Here is a 24,471-nt window from a genome sequence, read left to right as displayed (position 1 = left end):
CATAAGGAATCTTTGCAATTGCATGTGGCTGTGTCAATGGAGAAGTAAGGCTGATGCAATATTGTGGTATATGATTTCAATTGGAGGTTTAAATACTGCGTAAAAATCGATTGAGTGTTAGTGACTTTTGGGAATCATACAGTAAGAGGCGTCGCAGATATTTCCGAAAATGGCGGATGAAGAGTCGGTAAGCAACAGTGCTATGTAGGTTATGTACACATATGCGAATAAGTATTTGTATTTGAGGATTAGTACTACTAAATTGTCTTGTATTTTTGCGTATCATAATGCAGATCTGAAATAGGCTTACTTTGATGTAACTTGTCAGCATTTTGTACGTGTTAGTGTGTTAAAAATGAAACTGATCGATCGCTGAATTGAGCTATAGGCAAAGCAAGTAGTTTTATTATGTTGTTAATGTAGTTGTAAGCAGAAAGTTGTTTATGAACGAAACTGTTGTGTGATAAGCACTCTACAGAGTTGTCTTTGTGGAAGCTACACCTGTGGATGCTGAAATAGATAAGAACAATTTGGAAAATGTGTAAACAATGAAACACATACCTTGGGTTGCAGATTGATAATCACATCAACTTGAACCAAACGTTTAAGTGTGTTCAAAAAATCACGAGTGTTTATGAATTTATTCCGTTCATGATGTTATTAAAATGCAGAAAATATAGAATTGTCAGAAGGTGAAGAATCGCCGAAGTTTTAATATTGGATGTATATGTACTTGATTATTGTGATATCTATAATACATTAGGATATCGGAGGCATAAATATTTAAAGTTTGATGGCACGTAACCATTCTTTCTCCCCTCGACAGTAAATTGTACAACTAGCATTCACAATCTCCTATTCATTGTTTGTAGAAGTTCATAGAGTACAATGGGGAATCCTTAAGGGTGTGGGTCACAGTTAAATGCAAAGTATCAGTTTTGGTGTAACTGACCATGTAGACCTATACTAGTAAGTGGGATGAAAACTTTATCTAATCTAATCTATAGCTATGATTTCCATCTTTGTAATATACCTCCTCTGAGTTGATATTTGAAGTATGATTATTTCTCAAAGAAGTATCCTGTTTTATTACCATACAAACTGGAAAGTTTGCCACATAAAATAAATAGAAAAATGCACTAATCATCTTAATTTCTTACAGAAAAACTGAATCTGGTTTCTTTGTTTACTCCATGTTGTTTTTGTCTATTGCATCATTTTTTGAGATGATAAGCACATTAGAGTTGTCTGTGCTAAAGCCACGCCTAAGGATGTTAAGATGGCTAAGAAATATTTGGAAAATGTGTAAACAATAAAATAATGTGCTATTAATTCTAATATTAACATTTCTTTTGCTCTTTGATCATTCAGCATATCAGTATAAGACATGTCAGGTACATTGCATGCATAATACAAAGCATGGACAAATTCTGATCGGATCTGGCAAGGATGGTGCAGTATGGCTTTTTCAGTAGAAATAAATATAAATAAATAAATTTCGATGTCAGTACTGTACATGCTGACAGTTTCGCAACACTTCAAAACATTTGGCTGCTAAGAAACAGTCACCTGAAGAGTGGGATACAACTTGTCAGCTTTGACGAATTACCTCATATGTTAGTCATCGATATTAGTTGTTTATTTTTTAGGTGTAAATAATAAATCGGTTATCTTCTGTGGCAGAACGTCATAGTCCTAAATAAAAATAAATGAATGTGTTATTAAGAGAAAGATATTGTTTATGCGTTTTGTTGCTTGTGGTAATTTTAAATCATTTGTGCACAAATTCTGAATTCTCTCTTTGTCTGTTGATAGTATAACTAGCAAAGAAGAAGAAGAGTACACCAGTTGCATTGTGTAGATTGTAGCCTATTCTTCAGTTGACATGTATATCAATGGAAATATTTTACCTCTGTCGTTCTTTACACCTTCTCTAGTGCTAGTTTCCTATTCTTCAGTTAGTTGTGGTACTGGGGAAGGTGAAAAAATCGATGCATTAAAATTTATTTCCTATACTTCAGTTCGTAGTAGGACAACTGAAGTACTGGATACAACCTATTTATGTCAACTGGGGTGTTTCATGCAGTTTTTTAGCAGTTGTATCATATCCTTCAGTTGACCTATATAGATCAACTAAAGAATAGGATACTAGAACTTTCTACTGTAAAGAAAGTGATATATGTAACATTACATTTGGAATATGGATATACGTGATATACATCTAGGATCCATTTTCTCTGTACTAAATTCCTTTATTTCTCAACATTTGTTTGTGTCTTTGCAATTCATAGTCTGTGGTAACTTGTAACATCATTTCTTAAAGCTGACAGGTTGTATCCCATTCATCAGTATTCTTAAAGCCAAACTGTGGGTAGGACTACAGCTACTCTAGATAACTTTTATGGTGCTTGGAGTTGCATAGGTGTAGATTTAGCTACCCTGCACAGCGTCTTTACTTATGTAGACCTATTTTGACAGTTTGCCATGCAAAGTATATTTGTTATAAGTGTAGTTGTTCAGTGGTATGTTTTGTGGTAGCTATAGAGCAAATGTTCAGTCAAACATTGTATAGCAAGAAATTGGGTGGAAATGTCCACAGCAAATTCACCTGCAGTAATGTTTCTCGAACTACGAAAGAATGAGCCTGAGGTAATTGTACTCGGGGTCAACTGTAATTGTACTCAGGGGTCAACTGAAGTTTGTGGAACCTATAATGTAGCTATGTTGTGTTACATGATGTTATGTTTGCGTGCCCTATTTCGGTTGCATGCTTTTGGTGACAGCATTATGTCGGCTGTGGTGCTGTTCTCTGAGATCGAGTTTCTCTGTTTATAAGTTATGTGTGTGTGTTCTTAATGTGGCATTGGACTTAGTGCTTAGTTACTCTGTATTCTGGTAAGTTTCCTTTTGTTGGCTTTGTTACTTTAATTCGTTAGTTACTGGCTACTCACTGTTTTTAGTTTTGGAATTGTTGGTTCACTGTGTTGTTAGTGGTTGGAACTTTAATTTTTTGTTTGTTACTATTGGTGGATCTTATGATGAAATGAGTTGTGCGTTATCGGTGTCATAGGCTTTGCTTGAGCTGTATAGTTAAAGTGAAATTTCTGATACCACTTTTTTTTTTTTTTTTTTTTTAATTGTGGTTTTGTTGGTTGCTAAGGACTTCGTTTACTGGATTTTTGCATTACTGTTTGTTTTGGTATGTCTTCCATACTAGGGTTATCATTATATTTGTTTGTCTCCACAAAAAAAAAGAAACGCTGAGTTCCTGCAGTTGTTTCATTAAATCCATGTTATTTCTGCAGTTAAATATTTTTTGTAATGTTTGTGTTTGTGCATGTAATGAGTGACATTATGGTTACCATATTTGTATGAGCATGAAATAGGGGTGTCTGCCATCTTGCTTACACCACGGATTAAAGCTCATTGGTGGCACCGCAATCTTCAGTTTTGTTGTGCTCAGTTTTTACCACTCTTCCATTAAGGAAGTTGTGAAATATCTAGGACAGCAAAAATTAACCTGAAAGGTGCCCGTAAACATGTTGCTCCGAAATAAAAGATGGCTATCAATTTCCACATGGTACTAATGCCTTACTGGGTGATGAAATGCCTTGTAATTGATTATAGGAGTGATAGTTATGAGTTTGCAATGGTTAGATATCTGAAAAAAATTTACAAATATCAACACCGAGTGCACTGTGTTCTTGTGGGAGCAGTACGCTTTGTCCCTCTGAAGCAGTGCACCTCCGATTCACCTATGCTGACAGTAGTTGTTTGAAAATTTTCTTTTGAAAAGAGCTGATACTAAACGGAACGGTTAGAAACCAGCTTGAGATTAATTTTGGAAAATGTTAAGGCCTAACTGGATACTTATAAATTATTAGGATTCTTCCTTCTGTAGTACAAGTGTAGGCCTCTTTGTGTTGTCATAGGTTTTTCAGAGAGTTTCTTATCTTGTATAAAGTTGTAGTATATATAAGACTTAAAACTTTTTCAGTTGAAGGTAATAACTGTCATTCATTTTGAGCAAAATGTGCACAGAAAAAATAATAAACTTTTGGTACAGTTTTTAAGGCAGCACTCAAAAGCAAATCTTATTGACAACATTAGAGGCTGTGTTGAAAGAGCATTCTAAATTTTCAAGTTTGCAGTTGACAGATTTATTCAAATTATATCAAGATAGCCAAGCATCATGCCTATTGATGTGAGAAGGCAATCCTCCTCCTCCTCCTCCTCCTCCTCCCCCCCCCCCCCACACACACACACGTTTGTGTTTGTGTGTGTGTGTGTGTGTGTGTGTGTGTGTGTGTGTGTGTGTGTCATCACATTACTGGCATTAATAGTAAATGTCTGATAAATTTTCGTATTATCTAAACAGTAAGCAGGTTATATGGTGATATCTGAAATCCAATAAGTAAAATCGTAAAAGAAACCTTGTTGGTGTTTGTAATGAGAGAGGTTGATATGCTGTGCTGGCACAAAATCTTTTGGGTGAAACTGCAGATGCTGTTAAACTTGACATCTCCACCTTACTAATAGACTGCACCAGAATCTCACTGATTGAGATAGTATCGTGGTTAATGTGGTGTACTCCCATTGGGTGGGGGAGAGGGACCCAAATCCTCAAATCTGTCCAGCCATTAGAATTTAGGTTTGTCGTAGTTTCTTTGAATTAATTCAGACTGGAGTCAAGACTGGCTCTTTGAAAAAGCCATATCAAATTTTGTACCCTATCATTGTCCAGTATGAGCTTGAGCTCTGTCCATCGTCGACACATTACAGTTTTGTCATCACGTCACAGTACTCTGTAGAGAGGTTTCAAATTTAACTTAGGATTTTGATCCATTGTTTGATGATTAGGAACTGTTTGCAACCAGATAGTTTCTCATGACTCAAATTTCTTGATTTGATGGCGGCTATCTGCAGGTTGAAAACTAATGTGTTTTCTGTCTTACAGGGTAGAGAAGGGAATTGTGTTCTTTAACAAAAGTCATCATTATTTGTATTCATAGCTCCATTTAACAAATGTTGTAAATGCCTTGAAACTTCATTGCTATCCATTTTACATAGAATACTGTCTTCTTTGTATTTGCCACATCATTTGCCACAGCTGTGTTGCCACACTGAATAGTCATTCAGACCACGATATACCTGTGTGCATTATCAGAAATGAAGCAGAAAAGTAATTTTTATGGTTGAAATACATAAGTGATATCTGTACAGTGCCTTATTTACCCAATATGATATTGTAATGCTACTTAATCATCTGATTAAAGGTAGATATTGGCCTTATTGCTGAAGGTATTCTGATTTATGAGATATGATAATATTGATGTTACTAACAGTCTGTGGCTACTGTTAATGTTATTTCTGCTATAGTACAAACAAGATAATCATGTGCTTGATATAAGGCATGTGCAGTATCTTGTTATACTTAAGGACAAAATATAAATAATTGTTGGTGCACTCAGAAATAAAAAGCAGAATATTAAGTGTTACCCTTTAGAGTTGTAATTGTCCCTTAAGAAGGAATACAACATAATAACCAGTCAAGACAGTACACAGTTTGTTGACAAATTATGTCCAGATTCATACTATTTCATCAGACTGTGATGAAAGAAATTCATGTATTGAAAATTTCCTAATATTCTTGTGTTCAGAGCAGCATTAACTTTCACAGTACAAGTTTATTAGGTCAACTTATTTCCAATAGAAACTTGAGTAAATTATAAAAAAATGTATGTCCTTGCTTCATAAAGTTTCATTGTTTTGCTTTTGTTTTTATTGAAAGATTTTTGACCCAACATTAAAGAAGAAAAAGAAGAAGAAGAAGACCACATTTGACATTGATGCAGCTTTAGCAGAGGGCACTGTACAGGATGGAAATGAAACGGGAGATCCAGCAACAACAGATAAGGAAAACCAGGAACCACAAAATCAGGAGCCGCTGCCTAAAGCTGAACCAGAAGCTCCAAAGGAAATGGAGGTTGACGGTAATAAAAGTAACATATTGACTGAAAGCTCAGTAATACATCTTTAAAGTAGTCAGAAGTTTTCCATCACTTCATCTACGAAGAAATTATATACAAACGTCAGATACTGTGTTTGATCATTGACAATATGCAGTAACTGTAAAAATAGTATTCTGACAGCTGCTGTTTGTATAGCATTTTATTTAGGCTACCAGTTCAGACTTCTCAATAATCATTTTGCAGGCCCTGTGATATGAATGACGAAAAGCATACTTACACAAGTATATAGCAGAGAACCAATATTTACACCTACTGTCGATAGAAGACATCATGAGTAATGTGCACTCTTTACACGTGTATTATAGGGGCATGTGTGAAGTTCAAATATTGCTTGTGAAATGTTCTGTGGATACTAGATGCAGGTATTGGTTCCCTGTTATATGCTTGTACATTTGTATGTTTTTTGTCATCCATACTACAGGGCCTGAGATGGCTCTATTGAGGAGTAGAAACTGGTAGCCTAAATAAAAGGCTATAAAAATAATGGCTTTTGTAGTACTATTTTTACAGTTCACACCCCATAATCACAGTATAGTCACATTTGTGTCAGTAATATCTTTTTCTGACTTATGGTTTTACTTCACTATATCCATATATTACTCTATATGTCAGGTATGTGCTAGGTGACAGACAGTAGCTGAGCTGAATATTTCAGAGAATTTAAGTATTTTCCAAATGTTTTTGTTTCTTAATGAGGAAGGTGTGCCATGTAAAAAGAGCCAAAAGCTATCGTCACTTTCTTCGTCCCCTGGCCCTGATGCAAGTGCACTTCTGTTGAGGCTTGTCTATTACGCCATAAGTTAGATAAATAAATAGATTTATTCACCTCATAACATAAAATTTCAAATGATTGCTGATTTGATGTAATGGAGACATATTGGGTTTTTACATATTTTTTTAATTATTTCTGAGATGTTGCTACAAAGTTACATACTTCAGTTTCCAGTGTAAAAAAAGTAAATTTATAATTTCCTTATTCAAACTGTAAAATTGTCCTCAAAGAACTCTTCAGTAGAGTGGGAACACATTTCCACCAGACAGGCATAGAGTAGTAGTCTTTTCGGTGGACCTAACTCCACGTTAAATATATTACTGCCTTTTAGTTTTCTGTAAATTTTTAACCCATATACTCTGGCATTTGAGCATAGAGTTTTAAGCATTGTGTTGGGAGTTTAAAATTCTCTCTGTGGTGAGTGCTGTAGTTGTGGTTGAGACAGAAAGATTTAAGTGTGTGTTGATGTTTGTATAAGAACAACAGTCTCTCATATATGTAAAGATTTTTTTGTAACTGTGGCTGACATGATGCATGTTATTTGGCAGCACACGTGTTCCTAATTAAATCTCCCTCCTAAAAAAATTACTAGGAGCCCTGTGACATTTGGTGAATTCCCCCAGAAGATTATGCCATAACAAGTAACTGACTCAAGAGTGATACAGTCTTTCTGGCATGTATACTTGTGGTACATGACAAAATATATAACACAAAACTTAAGCTGTTAAGTTTGTTTGCTAAGCTGTTTGTGTGTACATCCAGTTTAAATTTTTATCAAGATTATGGCCTAAGAACATCACTGATTTGCTTCTGTGATATTCTGATCAATGCAAATCACCTTTAATTCACTTCGTTCCAACAATTTAGTTGCAAATTGCATCATTTTGGTTTTAGTTACGTAGTTTAAGTCCATTTTGATGGAATGAAGATTAAAGTTTCTCTAAGTGTTTGTGACACTTTCTGGAGTTCTTTCAGGTGCCTCATTTTCTATTAGAACTGATTTATCGTCGGCAGACAAATGATAAATGAGCACCAGTAGCAAGTGGTAGGTTGTTACATAGAAAAGGAACAAGTACGGGCCCAATATCTAACCTTGCGGGATTCCTTGGCCATTTGTTTTCCAGTTTTAGGAGTAATTTCTTGAATTTGAAGTTATAAGTACTCTTCGTTTCTTTCCTGTTAATTAAGAGGTAAACTGTTGTAAAACATTGTGTCTGATTCCGTATATATGTAATTTGTGTAACAGTGGGGAGTGGTTCATGGAATCAAAAGCTTTTGTCAGATCACAGAATATTCTCCTTACCTTTTTACCCTTATCTAACGTGGAGCTTATCTTTTGAATAAACTCATCAGTTGCATTTACAGTGCTTTTTCCTTGTTGGAATCTGAATTGGTTTTTAAAAATTGCCATTTTCAGTAAGAAATTTTCAAATTGTTTTGCTGCAAACTTTTCAAACACTTGAGAAAGTACTGGCAGAGGAGAGGTGGGGCTGTCATTCCCCACATACCCTGTCAATAACTTTTTGAATAGTGATATTATCTCAGCATATTTAATACATTTGGGAAACATCCCTGGTCAAAATATTGGTTTCTGACAACTGCCTGTGATTGTGAAAGGGTATTATACACTCTCTTGATTACAAATGAGGGTATTTCATCCCACCCCAATGAAGTTTGTTCTTGAAAGGCAAAATTTCTGTTTCCACATCCCTTTGGATAATTCTTGCAAAACTGTTTGAAAGATGTGTTTGGGTGGTTTTCCAAGCTTATGGAATTTACCAGCTTCTATATATGGAGCCAGCCTCACTACATTTAAGAAGAATTCAGTGAAACAGTTTGACATCTGAAAAGGATTTATTACAGTATAATTTTCAAATTTAGGTTTCGAAATATCATGACTTAACTTTGGCTCCTAATTCTGACTGAACAACTTACCACTCTGCCTTTGTCTTATTGCTATGTTGGAGGATGAAAGTATCATTGGCATTATTATTATTATTATTTAATTTTTTCCCCCTACTACAGCTTCCTAGAGTACAGTTTAGAGTGTTTTGACATACATAATGAAATCATAATTTCTGTTTGATTGTAAGTTATTGTGTAATTTCCTTTTTATGGCACTAGAAATTTTTATTCCTGGTGTAATCCACTTAATTTTACTTTCTTTTGCCAAGATCTAGGAAGAAAAGATTCATTAAATACACTCCTGGAAATGGAAAAAAGAACACATTGACACCGGTGTGTCAGACCCACCATACTTGCTCCGGACACTGCGAGAGGGCTGTACAAGCAATGATCACACGCACGGCACAGCGGACACACCAGGAACCGCGGTGTTGGCCGTCGAATGGCGCTAGCTGCGCAGCATTTGTGCACCGCCGCCGTCAGTGTCAGCCAGTTTGCCGTGGCATACAGAGCTCCATCGCAGTCTTTAACACTGGTAGCATTCCGCGACAGCGTGGACTTGGACCGTATGTGCAGTTGACGGACTTTGAGCGAGGGCGTATAGTGGGCATGCGGGAGGCCGGGTGGACGTACCGCCGAATTGCTCAACACGTGGGGCGTGAGGTCTCCACAGTACATCGATGTTGTCGCCAGTGGTCGGCGGAAGGTGCACGTGCCCGTCGACCTGGGACCGGACCACAGCAACGCACGGATTCACGCCAAGACCGTAGGATCCTACGCAGTGCCGTAGGGGACCGCACCGCCACTTCCCAGCAAATTAGGGACACTGTTGCTCCTGGGGTATCGGCGAGGACCATTCGCAACTGTCTCCATGAAGCTGGGCTACGGTCCCGCACACCGTTAGGCCGTCTTCTGCTCACGCCCCAACATCGTGCAGCCCGCCTCCAGTGGTGTCGCGACAGGCGTGAATGGAGGGACGAATGGAGACGTGTCGTCTTCAGCGATGAGAGTCGCTTCTGCCTTGGTGCCAATGATGGTCGTATGCGTGTTTGGCGCTGTGCAGGTGAGCGCCACAATCAGGACTGCATACGACCGAGGCACACAGGGCCAACACCCGGCATCATGGTGTGGGGAGCGATCTCCTACACTGGCCGTACACCACTGGTTATCGTCGAGGGGACACTGAATAGTGCACGGTACATCCAAACCGTCATCGAACCCATCGTTCTACCATTCCTAGACCGGCAAGGGAACTTGCTGTTCCAACAGGACAATGCACGTCCGCATGTATCCCGTGCCACCCAACGTGCTCTAGAAGGTGTAAGTCGACTACCCTGGCCAGCAAGATCTCCGGATCTGTCCCCCATTGAGCATGTTTGGGACTGGATGAAGCGTCGTCTCACGCGGTCTGCACGTCCAGCACGAACGCTGGTCCAACTGAGGCGCCAGGTGGAAATGGCATGGCAAGCCGTTCCACAGGACTACATCCAGCATCTCTACGATCGTCTCCATGGGAGAATAGCAGCCTGCATTGCTGCGAAAGGTGGATATACACTGTACTAGTGCCGACATTGTGCATGCTCTGTTGCCTGTGTCTATGTGCCTGTGGTTCTGTCAGTGTGATCATGTGATGTATCTGACCCCAGGAATGTGTCAATAAAGTTTCCCCTTCCTGGGACAATGAATTCACGGTGTTCTTATTTCAATTTCCAGGAGTGTATATCTAAAAAACAATCTAAGAATATATCATAGTTCATAGTACTTGAACTGTAGTGATCTATTGGCCAGATTACAGTACTTAGATCATTTTGGAATAAATCCATAGTTCTTCTGCTGAAATTCCTTTTTATATACATTTCTGGGGGCTTTAATTTTTCTTTTCAGATTGATAGCTTGTAATAATATTATGACCACAGGTCACTGATTTGCTGTTTTGTCTACAGTCTTCAGAAAAGTTTAACATGAAACCAGATTTCTGTATTGTGTCACAAAATCTTTTGGGATCACAGCAATCAACTAAAGCATTTAAGTTGTTGAAGTTGTTGCAATCGTGTGTGTGTGTGTGTGTGTGTGTGTGTGTGTGTGTGTGTGTGTATTCTGACACACTTTCTTCATTAAATCTTCTCTTACTTTGTAACTTAATTAAGAAGCAACAAGAGTGCAGAAGCCTCCACAAGATTTATTTAGGCAGATTTTTGTTTATTTATTTATTTACACATTCTGAAAGCAGAATTTTAAATTCATCTATTTTAGACTATTTAAGGTTTGGGGGTTCTGCTGTTGATAGTCCAGTGCATCAGTTGCCCATTTTTGTTTTTGACTGATTTCACATGCATCGCCTCTTTGGTATATATACTTTTGATTTTCCATTTGTACTAGTGCTCTGTCACTCCCATCATAATGTACCAGTTTCCCGTGCTTTTTAGGATTTTACTCATGTCTATGAACATTTTACTGAAATTCATAGAGGCAAACAAATTGAGGTGTAGGTCATCCCTCACCAGGCATTTATCGTTTAAAAACTTCTTTGGGTCAATGAATACTGCCCCAAGATTGTCGAACTATTCCCTGATACCACTATTTATTCTATTGGCATAAGTATAACTAGCTGATCTTCTATGAATAGTTCCACTAATTACTAGCCTAGAGGTTGTTTCACCATCCTAATCAGATGGAGTTTGTGCCCACATGGATTTGCGCCATATTGCGTTAGGAAAGTGATGCCTAGGCATAGACAATCAAATCCTGTAAGTATGAAGAAAATCACATGGTGGTGTGTAAAGGAATTGATTAGCATTGGCAGTAGCATTGAAGCCATAAGGTGGTTTGTACATGTGTGCAATTAACTTGTAAGCTGCAAGCTTAGAAACTGTAGCATAACTCCCTTTCTCAGTATGCTGAGGGTCTCACCAGTGCCTTCAGGCAGGCAGTATCCCCCAGACCTAGTCTGCAAACAGATCTCCCGCACCGTTTCCCCTCACATCCCAATCCTCCTACCACCCCCAAGAACCAGCCACAAAGGAATGTCCCCTTATAACCCAATACCACCCCACACTGGAACAGCTGAACCACATTTTTCACCGACTTTGGTTACCTATCATCATGCCCTGAAATGAGGGACATCTTGCCTGAGATACTTCAACCCTCCTAAAGTGGTGTTGTTGCCGACCCAACCTCCACAACATCTTAGTCCATACCTATGCCACTCCCAGCCCCAACCCCTTGCCACAAGGATCACCTACCTGTAAAGGCCCAGGTGCAAAACCACCTCAATCCACCCACACAGCACTTCCTATTCCAGTCCTGTCACAGGTTTATTGTACCCCCTTAGGGGTCACGCCACCTGTAAAAGCAGTCATGTCATTTAACAGCTCTGCTGCAATCATTGCACAGCATCTTATATTGGTATGACTACCATCAAGCTATTCATCAGGATGAACAGCCGGCACGAAACTGTGCCCAAGAGCAAAGAAGACCACCCTATGGTATAACATGGAGCTGAACATATCACACACGATTTCAGTGGCTGCTGTGAACCCTAGCCATCTGGATCCTTCCCACCACCACCACCAGCTTTTCTGAGCTCTGGAGATGGGAGTTATCTGTGCAGCAAGTTTTCTGCTCCTGTAATTATTGCGGCCTCAGCCTACGGTAACATACTGTCCCAACAACCTCCACCCATCAGTTTCCACCCCCTCTGTGCCATCACCTCCTCCCCATTCTCATCTCGCACCCCATTTCATGAGTCACGGTTGGGGTAACGCAGTTGGTAGAGCACTTGCCCGTGAAGGGCAAAGGTCCCGAGTTTGAATCTGCCACAAAATATTATTTTGCCGGGAAGTTTCGTATGAGTGCACATTTCGCAGCAGACTGAAACTTTCATTCTAAGTCAATCCTTACCAGCTTTTCGTGATGTTGTTTACCTATCTTTCCTCCTCACAGTTTCAGTATGAGAAGCATATGCTTTGAAAATGTAAACGATTTCAGTAGTTCGTATTACTGCTTGCAGTATTTTCATCTAGTTTTAATGTTTATAAAATTTTTGATTAAGTTCTGGAGCATTGTATAAGTATTAATTTTTGCTTGGTTATGATAGATACCAACCTCGATCTTGAAAATTTTGGTAAAAAGAAGAAAAAGAAGAAGAAGACTTTCAACTTGGAAGAGCTTGACGGGGCCTTACCCGATACGACTAATAAAATAAAGGAGGAAGGGCCAATGGAAGTTGAAGCTCTACAGGAAGAAGCAGCAGTTGAGGTAAAGTATCAGATGTCCAGGAAATGCAGGCAGTTAAAGACCATAAATTTTTAGATCCTGAAGTAACCTATATATCTTTCAAAACTGGAGAGAGAAATTGGCCAATTGTAAAACATGTAAGGAGATGCATGGCTAGTCATACCTGAAGATTCGGGTGAAATAATGGGATTTTATATTTGAGAAACAGTGACATGTGAATATGCTGTTGCAATCTTGGTATATAAAGTTATAACCTTGCACTGAAGTTAATTACACTGTAGCTTTGTACTTAATATTGCACTACTTGCCTGTAGCAAAACCAGGATTCTGCTCGATTGAAACGGAAATATTATGGCTGGAAAAGGAAGTGACGGTGGGGGATGAGTTATGGCTTGTTGAAATACCGCCTGTAATGATTTGTTCGTTTCAGTGATAGTACTCAAAAGTTCAAAAGGTCACTTTCTGTGGTTAAAGTTACTTTTAATTGTGTATTTGTGAGCAGAAAACCTCCAGTTTCTTGTAACTACATATTACATTCCTTTCCACACTAGTAATATAAATCTCCATATTCACTCTGAAGATGTTCTCATTTCATCTGGTACAATGTTAACAGCTGAAATTAATTATAATGCTTCAAGTTCAGTAAATTTGAAGAGATGATGTTGATATGATAATTGAAGAAGTTTCTTTTTCATTTGTAGGGGTCACAATTTATCTGTCAGTTTCTTTGTGCACTTAAAGTGTACAAAAATGTCTTACTTTTTTACACTTATATTCGTACAGTGTCAAGTCCTTTGCTCAGGCCTGCATACTTTGATATGTTATGAGGTTACTTTTTTGTGATCTTTCGTGGCTTTTTGACATAAAAGTTGTGTGTTTTACCTTGTAAGAGATCCACAACTTGTTGCATCGATGAAAAATCCAGCTTAGAATATAATAAGTGTGTGTGTGTGTGGGGGGGGGGGGATAGATCACTTTTTACCAAATAAAGGAGGTAATAAGCAGAAAAAATGAAAATTACTTAGCCTGTTAATGAAATTCTTTTTCATAGCTAATGTTACCTGTTGTCTTTTCTACTTGCCCGTCTGCTGAGTACATATCTTATGACTGTTGTGTAGGTGGTGTCTTACGAAGCTAAATTCAAAAGATAAGAGTAAGTGGCCAAAAATAAAGAGTTCAACTGCATATGAAGCACAGAATTGTAGATTGTATCAAGAAACCCTGTCTTGCCATGCATCCTTTTCGTAATCATAGTCTTTGTTTTATTCTACACCCCTTAGTGCTTCAAATTGAGAAAGAAAATAAGTGAAGCATTTTGACTTGACAAGTAGAAGCTATCCTTTATTAACAAGGTGATCAATAAACAGACATACACCTGTCACTGACTTCCCTAATAAACTAGCCTTTCCATGTTCTGTTTTTGTCATTGACAGGTCTCTCATTCCTTGAACAAGAGGAAATTGTTACTAAAAGTTTCTCCACTGATAGTAGGATACTTTTCTTACAACTTTGGTATGTGTCAAACGGGTGTCTGTTCATACTTTCTCAAGTATCTTATATAAGTTATGGTGTGAAGTAAGAATGCAAATATCACTGAAAGGTGTTTAATCATACTGTGTAAATTATGTGTCATACAACCAAAACTTTTCACGTACTGTAATGTTTGTTCTCCACTGTCTATATTGGACCTGCTTGCTTGATCTAGTCTTCAGGTGAAATGGTTTTGTGGCAAATTTTCCCAGTTGAATTTGATGGAGAACAGTGCCTTTCCTGTAATCTGCTGAAACTAGGGTTACAGTTATCCTAAAAATTTCTAAGGATAATTTGGTTCATAATTAGTGTAATTAAATAGGGCCCTCAAATTGACACTTTTGGGTCTGAAAGTTTATGTATGTTGCAATGATTTCCTGTTGTGTGAAATTCTTCATGACATTAAGTTGAACAGTATTTAAGGAAGGAAACTTAAATCTTGTGGGATAGTGTATATGGATTAAAATACCTCTTTAGTATAGCATAGAGGAAAACTTGTACATAATTCAATTGTAAATGGTCATATATTTTGTCATTTAACAGCAAGAAAATAACGTTTATTTGCGAAAAAAACATTTTTGGTAAAAAATTGTGCAAAAGAGAACTTTTTTGATTATTTTAAAAGAAATTTCTACATTGTCCTAAATAGTGTTGTGCTCCATGATGTATCTTCATAACTGGCAGTCACCAGTCCATCTTTCAGTTTTTCTTGTGTTACAGGTTGCTTTTGATGCACTCCCTCTTTAAAGTTTAGGCCTGTTAATATTATTCCGCCTGTTACAATCAATCAGCTTCAAAATTTGTATTTATATTACATCTGACAACCAAGTAGAAATGAGTTGGACTGCCATAGCAAATAATTGTGATAACACTCCATAAGTTAAAGGTTTTTCCACACAACAACATTGAAAAGATATTTTGGTTTAAGTGCACTTACAATGTCCATGGTTCTTCTGTTGTGTGTTGCTGTTGGCAGTTCCTTGCCTTTGATCATGGTTAATTTGTTAGGCAATGGGAATAGTTGAATTTAATGATTTCTTTTGATGGAAAATATGAATTGATTACTGTTGCTTTTGACAAGAATGTTATAATTTGGTTGAGAGTAGGCAGAGCCAGTGAGCATGAGACCATGAAATGATTGTGGTAACAAATTGATCTGTAGTGTTGTCAGAGATATAGATTAGGTTGGGATGTGATAAATAGGATGGGTTGTGTTAAAGCTAGTGAATATGAACACCAAACAATGATTGTGGTTACAGATTGTTGTGTAGAATAGCCTTAGGTCTACATTCATTTTTGCAATCACTTATTTATGGGCCTTCTTTCAGAATTTGCCACAGTCTTCAAGGCTATAGTTAACTTGGAACCTAGCAGCACAAAGTATCAACAAACTTCATTTACGAAGCATAGGAAATTATGAACAAGCAGTGTGATTGACTATCCACATCTGACTCATGATACACCAGGTTCACCTCTTAACATTCATCACACAAACCATTAGCAACAGCAGCATGTGACAGAAGAGACATGGACACTCTATGTACACTTTTACCAATCTTTTTAAATTCCACTGTCATCTTCCAAATTGTTTCTTCCCTTATGTATAGTTAGTCTTCTGAATACCAGGAAGGATTTTGATGGTAACAACAAAGTATAACTAACAAAAAAAAACTTCTCATGCAAAAAATGTTCAGTTCAAAGTTCTATTCAGCAGCACTAGTTTGATACTATCTTTCCATTTGAAATTTGCAAGTTTGTAAGATTCACCATTCAGTTGATATTGATGTTTGTAGAGAACGCATTCGTCCCATCTCAAAAGGAAAAGAAAGCCAGTGAACAATATCTGTTTGAAAAGGGATAGTTGGAACTCAAAGTTTCTCTAATGTGAAGAGTTGTCAAATGAAACACTATTTTACTGTTCATATCATTTTACAGGACACATTTGATCTAGATATGGACTTCTCAAAGACCAAAAAGAAAAAGAAGAAAAGGAAAGATTTGGATGAACTTGTTGCTGAAGACGAGAAGGAGAAAGCAGAAGATAAAGAAAATGGTATGCTGCATTATGTCTTACATATCTATAGTTCTAGATGGTATTCACTTTGAGAAAGATTCTCCTAAAAGAAAAACCATAGTTCTAATAAACAGTTGGGAAGAGCCCATGTCCACTGTTGGTGATACTGATGTTATGTTTGTTGTCATCATTATGCCCCATAATTCACCAGACCTCTGTTGTGTCACTGTTGCGTTTAAAGACTGGGTTGTACCAATAACTTGACATACTGTTGAGAATAGCAGCAGTCAGTGGAAAAGAAACATGCCCCCCCGCGCACACACACACACACACACACACACACACACACACACACAAAATTATCTTTGAAGCTGTCTTCACATACATAACAATTAAATCATGAATTTGAGTGAATGAATTTACTAATAAGTGCTTTTTAGTGTGCATTGTTCACACAAATGCACTGCTTTCCTAAATTATGGTGTAGTTGGTCAGTGCAGTTTGTCATGGTATCAGATGATATTGGTGGATTGTAGGGAAACTTTGGTTTGGTGTTTATTGGTTCCTTATGCAGTCATTGTACCTCTAGTTCCTCTTGTGTACCACATTTCAAAGTTGTTTTATTTATTCATATTTTTTAATAAACTATCTGATCTAATAGATCTGCCTTCTGCAAAATTTTGAATGTATTCCTCTCATTATGTTACGGGATCATTCTTTGCCAGAACTGTGTGCCATGTTCTGTGGGCTGCACTTCATCATTTCTTAATGTTTGTCACTGACAGCAATTAAAAAAACTGGCACTCCTTCCTAAACTTTGTAACCATGTGCCATTATTTTTTCCCCCTCCTCTCTTGTGTTATCCTTCATTTGATCATTATCCACTAAATTCTCATCAATCTATGCCACGCCTGGCCTCCAGTCGTCCAAGCAGAAATGAAGTCCCCAGCTGTAAATTGTTGTGCACAACAATGTTAGTTCATTATGATGTTAAGCAATGTTATCCATATTTGAAATTGTGGCTGTCTTTACAGTTCGGTGGTATCTAACTCGAGCAGAAACTTGAAACTTAAGATATTTTGAACTGAGGTTCTTCACAGAAATCCATTGTTGTTGAATACAAAGTTGGATGAGCAACAAGTTGACATCAAAAAGCAATAAGTGTTATTTGTTAATCGACAGTTCTCAACACAAATGGTTGAAACCTGAAATAGAGGTCAGTGAGATTTTTTGGTAAAATTTAAGTGTATTTTGAAAGGATACGCAAATGAGAAGTGGAGGTGGTGTATTTTGTCACAGTAGACAAGAAACTGATATCCACTAAGATAGAAATTGAATCTGCAATTGATTGAGCATAACTCAGTATTAGGTGTGGGCATAAAGTTATTGGATCCTTCTGTTGCCCACCAGACTCGTCTCCTGATGTAACCGAGAACTTAAGAGAAAACATCAGTTCACTTCTATGTAAGTTTCCCAATCATACTGTAATCATTGATGGAGACTTTAATCATCCGACAATTAATTGGGAAAAATTACAGTTTTGCTAGTGGTGGGCATGACAAGACATCTTGTGAAACATTATTAAATGCCTTCTCTGAAAACAGCGTAGAACAAATAGTAAGGAACCCCATTGGTGATGGAAATATATTGGGTCTAATTGCAACAAATAGACATGACGTCTTTGAGGATGTCCACATTGAAATGGGCAACAATTATTATCAAAGTGCAAAGGCCAACTAAACCAAGCAGAAAAATATAAATGTTCAGTAACCTAGATAAGATATCAGTAGTGTCATATCTCATTGAGGAAATTGAAACTTTCAGCACAGGGCAGGAGAGATGTAGAGGAACTCTGGCTCAAGTTTGAAAGAATTGTTCACCTTGTACTGGATGGGTATGTACCCAGTAGGACAGTTCATAGTGGAAGGAAACATCCATTGTGTACAATCACTAAAGAAACAGAATACTGCATAATAGGTGTAAAAAAAAAAATCATGGGGGTAGAGAGAAAGAATGCTGAATGAAACATCTTTGGCTGTCAAGAGAGCAATGCGTGATGCCTTCAATGACTGCTATAGCAGAATACCATAAATGATCTTTCATTGAACCCAAAGAAATTCTGGTCATATGTAAAGGCTATAAAGTGGCACCAAAGTCTGTGTCCAGTCCCTAGTGAATGAAACAGGAAATGGAATTGAGGGTAACAGAGCTTTCGCTGAAGTGCTAAACTCCATTTTCAAATGTTCTTTACAAATGAAAACCCAGTAGAATGGAATAGAATTTAATCCTTGTACCACTGATAAGATGAATGAAATAAGTGTTAGTGCCAGTTGTGTTGAGAAACAGCTGAAATCGTTAAAATTGAACAAAGCTCCAGGCCTCGATGGAATCCCTGTTAGATTCTGCACTGTAGTTTTGGCTGATTTAGCCCTTTTTCTAACTATGAACTATTGCACATCCCTTGAACAAAAAACTTTGCCCAGTCCATGTAAAAAGGCACATCACATCCGCCCATAAGAAGGGTAATGGAAGTGATCTGCAAAACTACCATCCAATATCCTTCACATTGATGTGTTGTAGAATCTTAGAACATATTCTGAGCTCAAATATAATAAGTTCTCTTGAACAGAATGACCTCAGTGGCAACCAGCATGGATTTCGAAAACATCGATTGCGTGAAATCCAATTCGCAGTTTTCTCTCAAGATATGCTGAAAGCTTTGGATCAAGGCAACCAGTTAGATGCAGTATTTCCAAAAAGCATTAGACTCAGTACTGCACCTATGCTTATTGTCAAAAGTGTGACCATGTGGGGTGTCAAGTGAAATTTGTGACTGGATTGAGGACTTTTTGGTAGGGGGGGCGCAGCATCTTATCTTGGATGGAGAGTAGAAGTAACTTCGGGTGAGCCCCAGGAAAATGTGTTGGGATGCTTGTTGTTCATGTTATATATTAATGACTTTCCAGGCAATATTAATAGCAAAATAAGGCTTTTTACAGATGATGCAGTTATCTGTAATGAAGTACTATCTGAGAAAAGCTGTATAAATATTAAGTCGGATCTTGATAAAATTTCAATATGGTGCAGAGATTGGCAGCTTCCTTTAAATGTTCGGAAATGTAAAATTTTGCACTGCACAAAATGAAAAGTGTAGTATCCTATGTGTATAATATCAATGAGCCACTGTTGGAATCATCCAGCTCATACAAATACCTGGGTATAACACTTTGTAGGGATATGAAATGGAATGATCACATATGTTCAGTCATGGGTAAAACAGGTAGTAAGTAGACTTCAGTTTATTGGTAGAAAACATGGGAAGTGCAATTAGTATACAAAGGACATTGCTTAAAAATCACTTGTGCTACCAGTTCTAGAATATTGCTCAAGTTTGTGGGACCCATACCAGATAGGACTAAGGGGACATTGAATGTATACAGAGAAGGACAGCACAAATGGCCACAGTTTTGTTTAATCCTTGGAGGAGTATCACAGAGATTCTGAAGGAACTGTACTGGAAAACTCAAAGATAAACATAAACTATCCCAAGAAACTCTATTAACAATGTTTAGAGAACCAGCTTTGAAATGATTACTCTGGCAATATATTACAACCCCCTATGTACTGCTCACAATTGGATCGTGAGGATGATGATAATAATTTCTGGACGCCCACAGGCAATAATTCTTCCTGCATGAATGGAACAGGAGGAAACACTAATAACTAATATAGTGGGACGTACCCTCTGCTGTTAACCTCATGGTGTTTGCAGGGTATAGATGTAGATGTGGAATAGAGAGTGAGTTGGGAAAATGGAAGGTTGTGAGAAAGAGTGAGAATGAAGAACAGGACATAGTTGTTTATAGATGGTTCATACTACTGTGCAGTGAAATAATTCCACTCAGTCACCCAATAAAGAGAAAGAGACAGCTGCATATAACAAACAGTTTGGCGGCAGTAACTTGTTTGCAGCAAGGGAGAGCTGACTATCAAACTAAAAAAAATGACATAAAGTGCTTCACTGACAGTCACTGGAGAAAGTCACTCATCTAGCAAAAAGCATCCAGATGAGCTTGTAAAGAAGGTATGTAAGATAATAGAGGGAGAATATTTAACTGCTGGTGCCTTGCACAATGCTGATGAAACCAGCCTCTTTCACAAGATGCTTCCTTCAAAAACATTAGCTGCCATGAATGACAAGGAATCTTGAAGGTACAAACAACAGAAACGGTGTGTAACATTAATGGCGTGTTGTAATGTAAATGGTAATCATAAACAGCCGCCTATGGTGATTGGAAAATTCGAGCATCCACATTGCCATAAACACAGCAACAGAAGTACACTATCAGTGTAATATTGTCCTCAGAAGAAAGCTTGGATAGACAGAGAAATATTCTCCCAGTTGTTTGCACAAGACATTTGTAACAGCTATGAGAAAAAAATCTGAAGAAGAAACAGTTTCACTGAAAGCCAACTTTATTATTGACACACACACACACACACACACACACACACACACACACACACACACACACACAGAGAGAGAGAGAGAGAGAGAGAGAGAGAGAGAGAGAGAGAGAGAGAGAGCGCATCTCTGCTATATGGTGATTAGCAATTATCCTTTTCATAATCTAAATTTCAGACACACTCAGTAATCTGACACTTCTACTAATCCAGCACCCATATGTGCAAGGAATGGCTGGATTAGCAGGATTCAAGTGTTATTGTTATATCAATAGACTCTACTAAATGAATGAAGAAAACATCAGATGCCTCATCCAAAGATAGCTGCTTTGTTTTCACTCTATGTGAGTGTCATACTTAATGAAATTACAATGAAATGAACACCCTTAGCTGCTTTCAGGCGTCGACATATGTCACCGGGATCTCCTGCTTACATGGCAGACACTCTATCCATCTGAGCCACCGAGGACATAGAGGATAGCACGACTGCAGGGATTTATCTCTGGCATGCCTCCCGCGAAACCCACATTCTCAACGTACTGTCCTACACTACATTCGTAGTGCCCTCGCCCATTATACTCATCACTCGCGGCGCATTGCCGATTCCCGTAAGACCATCTTCTTCTGTGCAAATGCACAAACAGTGCCCAAACTCTTACGGGAATCGGCAACGCGCCGCGAGTAATGAGTATAATGGGCGGAGGCATTTTGAATGTAGTGCGGGACAGTACGTTGAGAATGTGGGTTTCGCGGGGGGCGTGCCAGAGACAAATCTCTGCAGTCGCATCTCTGTGTCCTCGGTGGCTCAGATGGATAGAGCGTCTGCCACGTAAGCAGGAGATCCTGGGTTAGAGTCCCGGTCGGGGCACACATTTTCATCTGTCCCCATTGACGTATGTCAATGCCTGAAAGCAGCTAAGGGTGCTCATTTAATTGTAATTTCATTCTAATGAGCTGCATGGTCACCGATGGTATCTGTTCTTTCAGACATGTCTGAAAGAACAGATACCATCGTAGTATAGTCATACTTAATGGTTTCTTTGTTTTTTTTATGTATGTATGCATGTTTGTAGGTAGGTATGTTTGTGTGTTTAAATAAGGTAAAGGTATAGTAGGTACAGATTTCAGCACATATTTTTTTTCAATTGTGCTGTGATTCTTAAAAGAAAAAGCTATAGGCCTAGTTTGGATTATACCGTTCAATACTGTATTTTTGTAATGCTGCTTTCTTGCATTTGTGGCTTTCATTTTCATAATTTTGTGTTTCTCAAACATGCTGCACTGAGGTTGAGAAGTGTCCAGAACCTGGTAAGGAAACTTGTAAGTTTGTATCATTAATAGATTTGATATTTGTACATTCACGCCTAAATGACACTATGTAACATCATACTGATAGTGTTTACATTAGTTTCCCTGAGACATTTTTTTGTGTTTACATTAGTTTCCCTGAAACATTTTTTTGTGTTTTCAGTTGAAGACAGCCAGACAACATGGTTTGGAGTTGATCGTGATTATACTTATGAAGAACTGCTGACCCGTGTTTTTGATATAATGCGAGATAAAAATCCTGACATGGTAGCAGGAAAGAAACAAAAGTTTGTCATGAGACCTCCACAGGTTGTTCGTATTGGAACAAAGAAAACCTCTTTTGCCAACTTCACTGAAATATGTAAAACGTATGGAGCCTATATTCTCTTACATAACTTACTTTATTTTGCAATTTTAAATATTAATTTTGGTATCTTTTTACAGATTACATCGGCAACCAAAACATTTACTAGATTTCCTATTAGCAGAGTTAGGAACCAGTGGGTCTGTAGATGGAAACAATCAGCTCATTATTAAAGGACGCTTCCAGCAGAAACAGATTGAAAATGTATTAAGGAGGTATATCAAGGAATATGTGACGTGTCACACTTGTAGATCACCTGACACTATTCTGCAGAAAGATACAAGATTGTTTTTCTTGCAATGTGAAACTTGTGGTTCTAGGTGTTCCGTTGCTAGCATCAAATCTGGTTTCCAGGTATGGCATGTAAATTATGTTTTTATTTATTTACGTTGGTCATTAACAGTTATTCCAAATTACTCTTGTAAACATATGATTTTATGCAGATATGTATGAGGAGTTGACTTATACCTTTTGAATATTTCTGATGAATTTAATTTTTCATGTAATTCTTTTGGATTTGTTCAGAATTATGGACTCAGTTTATTGCCTAAGTTTTCAGTTAATAACACTGATGCCTTCATTTCTGTGCAGGCTGTTACTGGAAAGCGTGCTGCTATCAGAGCGAAGACAGCTTGATTAACTAAGTGATTTCATACCTCATGTGGAAAAATTTAAGTGAAAACAGATTTCGTTTAATTGAATTGTGTATTATACAGAAGAATTGTATAGAAATATACTGATGTTTGCAATCATGTGAATTTGTACTCTAGCATGTGTGTCCTTCATTATCTGTTTGAAATATGATCTGTACCGTTAGTTTTTGATTTTTATTCCTAAAATCAATCCATTGTTTTGAAAACAAAAAATAATTTCACCATATTGATGATGGAAGCTCAAGACTCATTAATAACTGAAAATTGTTGACTTTTTTAAATAGATTATGTAAAAAATAAAAATCAAGATGTAATATAACACAATCTTTAATTCTCTTCAGTTGAAGAAAACCACACAAAAAGCAACAGCTTGAATTGTAGTGATTTTAATGTAAATTTCTTAAAGGAATGTGACTGAAAAAGTTATCTATTTATTGTGTCAGCTATAAGTTTCCCTGCTTGAGTAGCTCAAGACACACTGATACATAATGTGTTCCTGGAAGAAGCAGAAGTTAAACACACATACTAAAACGTTGAGCAATACAGGTATTCAGTATTATGAGAATGAAGAAGGGGAGTTTACAAAATAGCAAGAACAGTATAAAAAAAACTCAAAGTACTTTTCTTTTATAATATAAATAGCACTGTAACATTTTACAAAAATCCAGAAGTATGCACATAGATCAGACAGGGTTGCAACAGGTTCTGGAAATCAGGGAATTTCAAACACGTAAGGGAAATTGTGGAAATATTGAGGAAATTTGAAAAAAAAAAAACTGGAAAAATCTCGTTTTTGTCTCAGTAGATGACATGGTTTGTTTACTTAGGTGTTGTGCATCGTTGCTGGTTGGGCGCAGCATAGTATGTGTGGTACTTCCCTACTCCCTCATTCCCACTGCTTCTTCCCTTCGTACCACTCGCCTCATCTTGCAGTCAGTGCTGCCACCACTTCTTGCCACTAGTCTAGCAGCTGCTGATGAGAGGCAGGGAGGCATGAGGTGCAGTTTGTTTGGATCTGATTCTCAGAGACTGCAGATGCAGCAGTCAGAGACGGCGGTGATATGTGCCTGAGTGATTGTGTGTGCGCGCTCTCATTTTCTGACAAAAGCTATGGCTGGTAATTTGGTTGTGATAGTGTGATTATCTTTTCTACGTGTCTGTCTGCAATCATTTTCACAGTGAGCTGCTACCTA

The 24,471-nt window shown here is 37.7% G+C and overlaps 1 protein-coding gene across 1 annotated transcript; it reads left to right on the top strand.

The window, feature by feature from the left end:
- Positions 1 to 18: 18 nt before the first annotated feature.
- Positions 19 to 23,389, top strand: LOC126188940 (eukaryotic translation initiation factor 2 subunit 2). Its single transcript, XM_049930683.1, has 7 exons — positions 19 to 187; positions 5,792 to 5,993; positions 12,806 to 12,966; positions 16,411 to 16,528; positions 22,425 to 22,629; positions 22,706 to 22,979; positions 23,217 to 23,389. The coding sequence occupies exons 1-7, from the start codon at positions 170 to 172 to the stop codon at positions 23,259 to 23,261; spliced, it is 1,023 nt and encodes a 340-aa protein (XP_049786640.1). The 5' UTR covers positions 19 to 169; the 3' UTR covers positions 23,262 to 23,389.
- The last annotated feature ends 1,082 nt before the right edge of the window (positions 23,390 to 24,471 follow it).

This window comes from Schistocerca cancellata, chromosome 5, assembly GCF_023864275.1.
Source record: "Schistocerca cancellata isolate TAMUIC-IGC-003103 chromosome 5, iqSchCanc2.1, whole genome shotgun sequence".
Classification (NCBI taxonomy): domain Eukaryota; kingdom Metazoa; phylum Arthropoda; class Insecta; order Orthoptera; family Acrididae; genus Schistocerca; species Schistocerca cancellata.
This window is presented reverse-complemented; position numbering and strand designations above follow the sequence as displayed.

Coding starts and splice junctions, on each gene's coding strand:
- LOC126188940 (XM_049930683.1), top strand. Junction 5,994..12,805: donor AAAGGAAATGGAGGTTGACG/GTAATAAAAGTA, acceptor TGGTTATGATAG/ATACCAACCTCGATCTTGAA. Junction 12,967..16,410: donor AGGAAGAAGCAGCAGTTGAG/GTAAAGTATCAG, acceptor ATCATTTTACAG/GACACATTTGATCTAGATAT.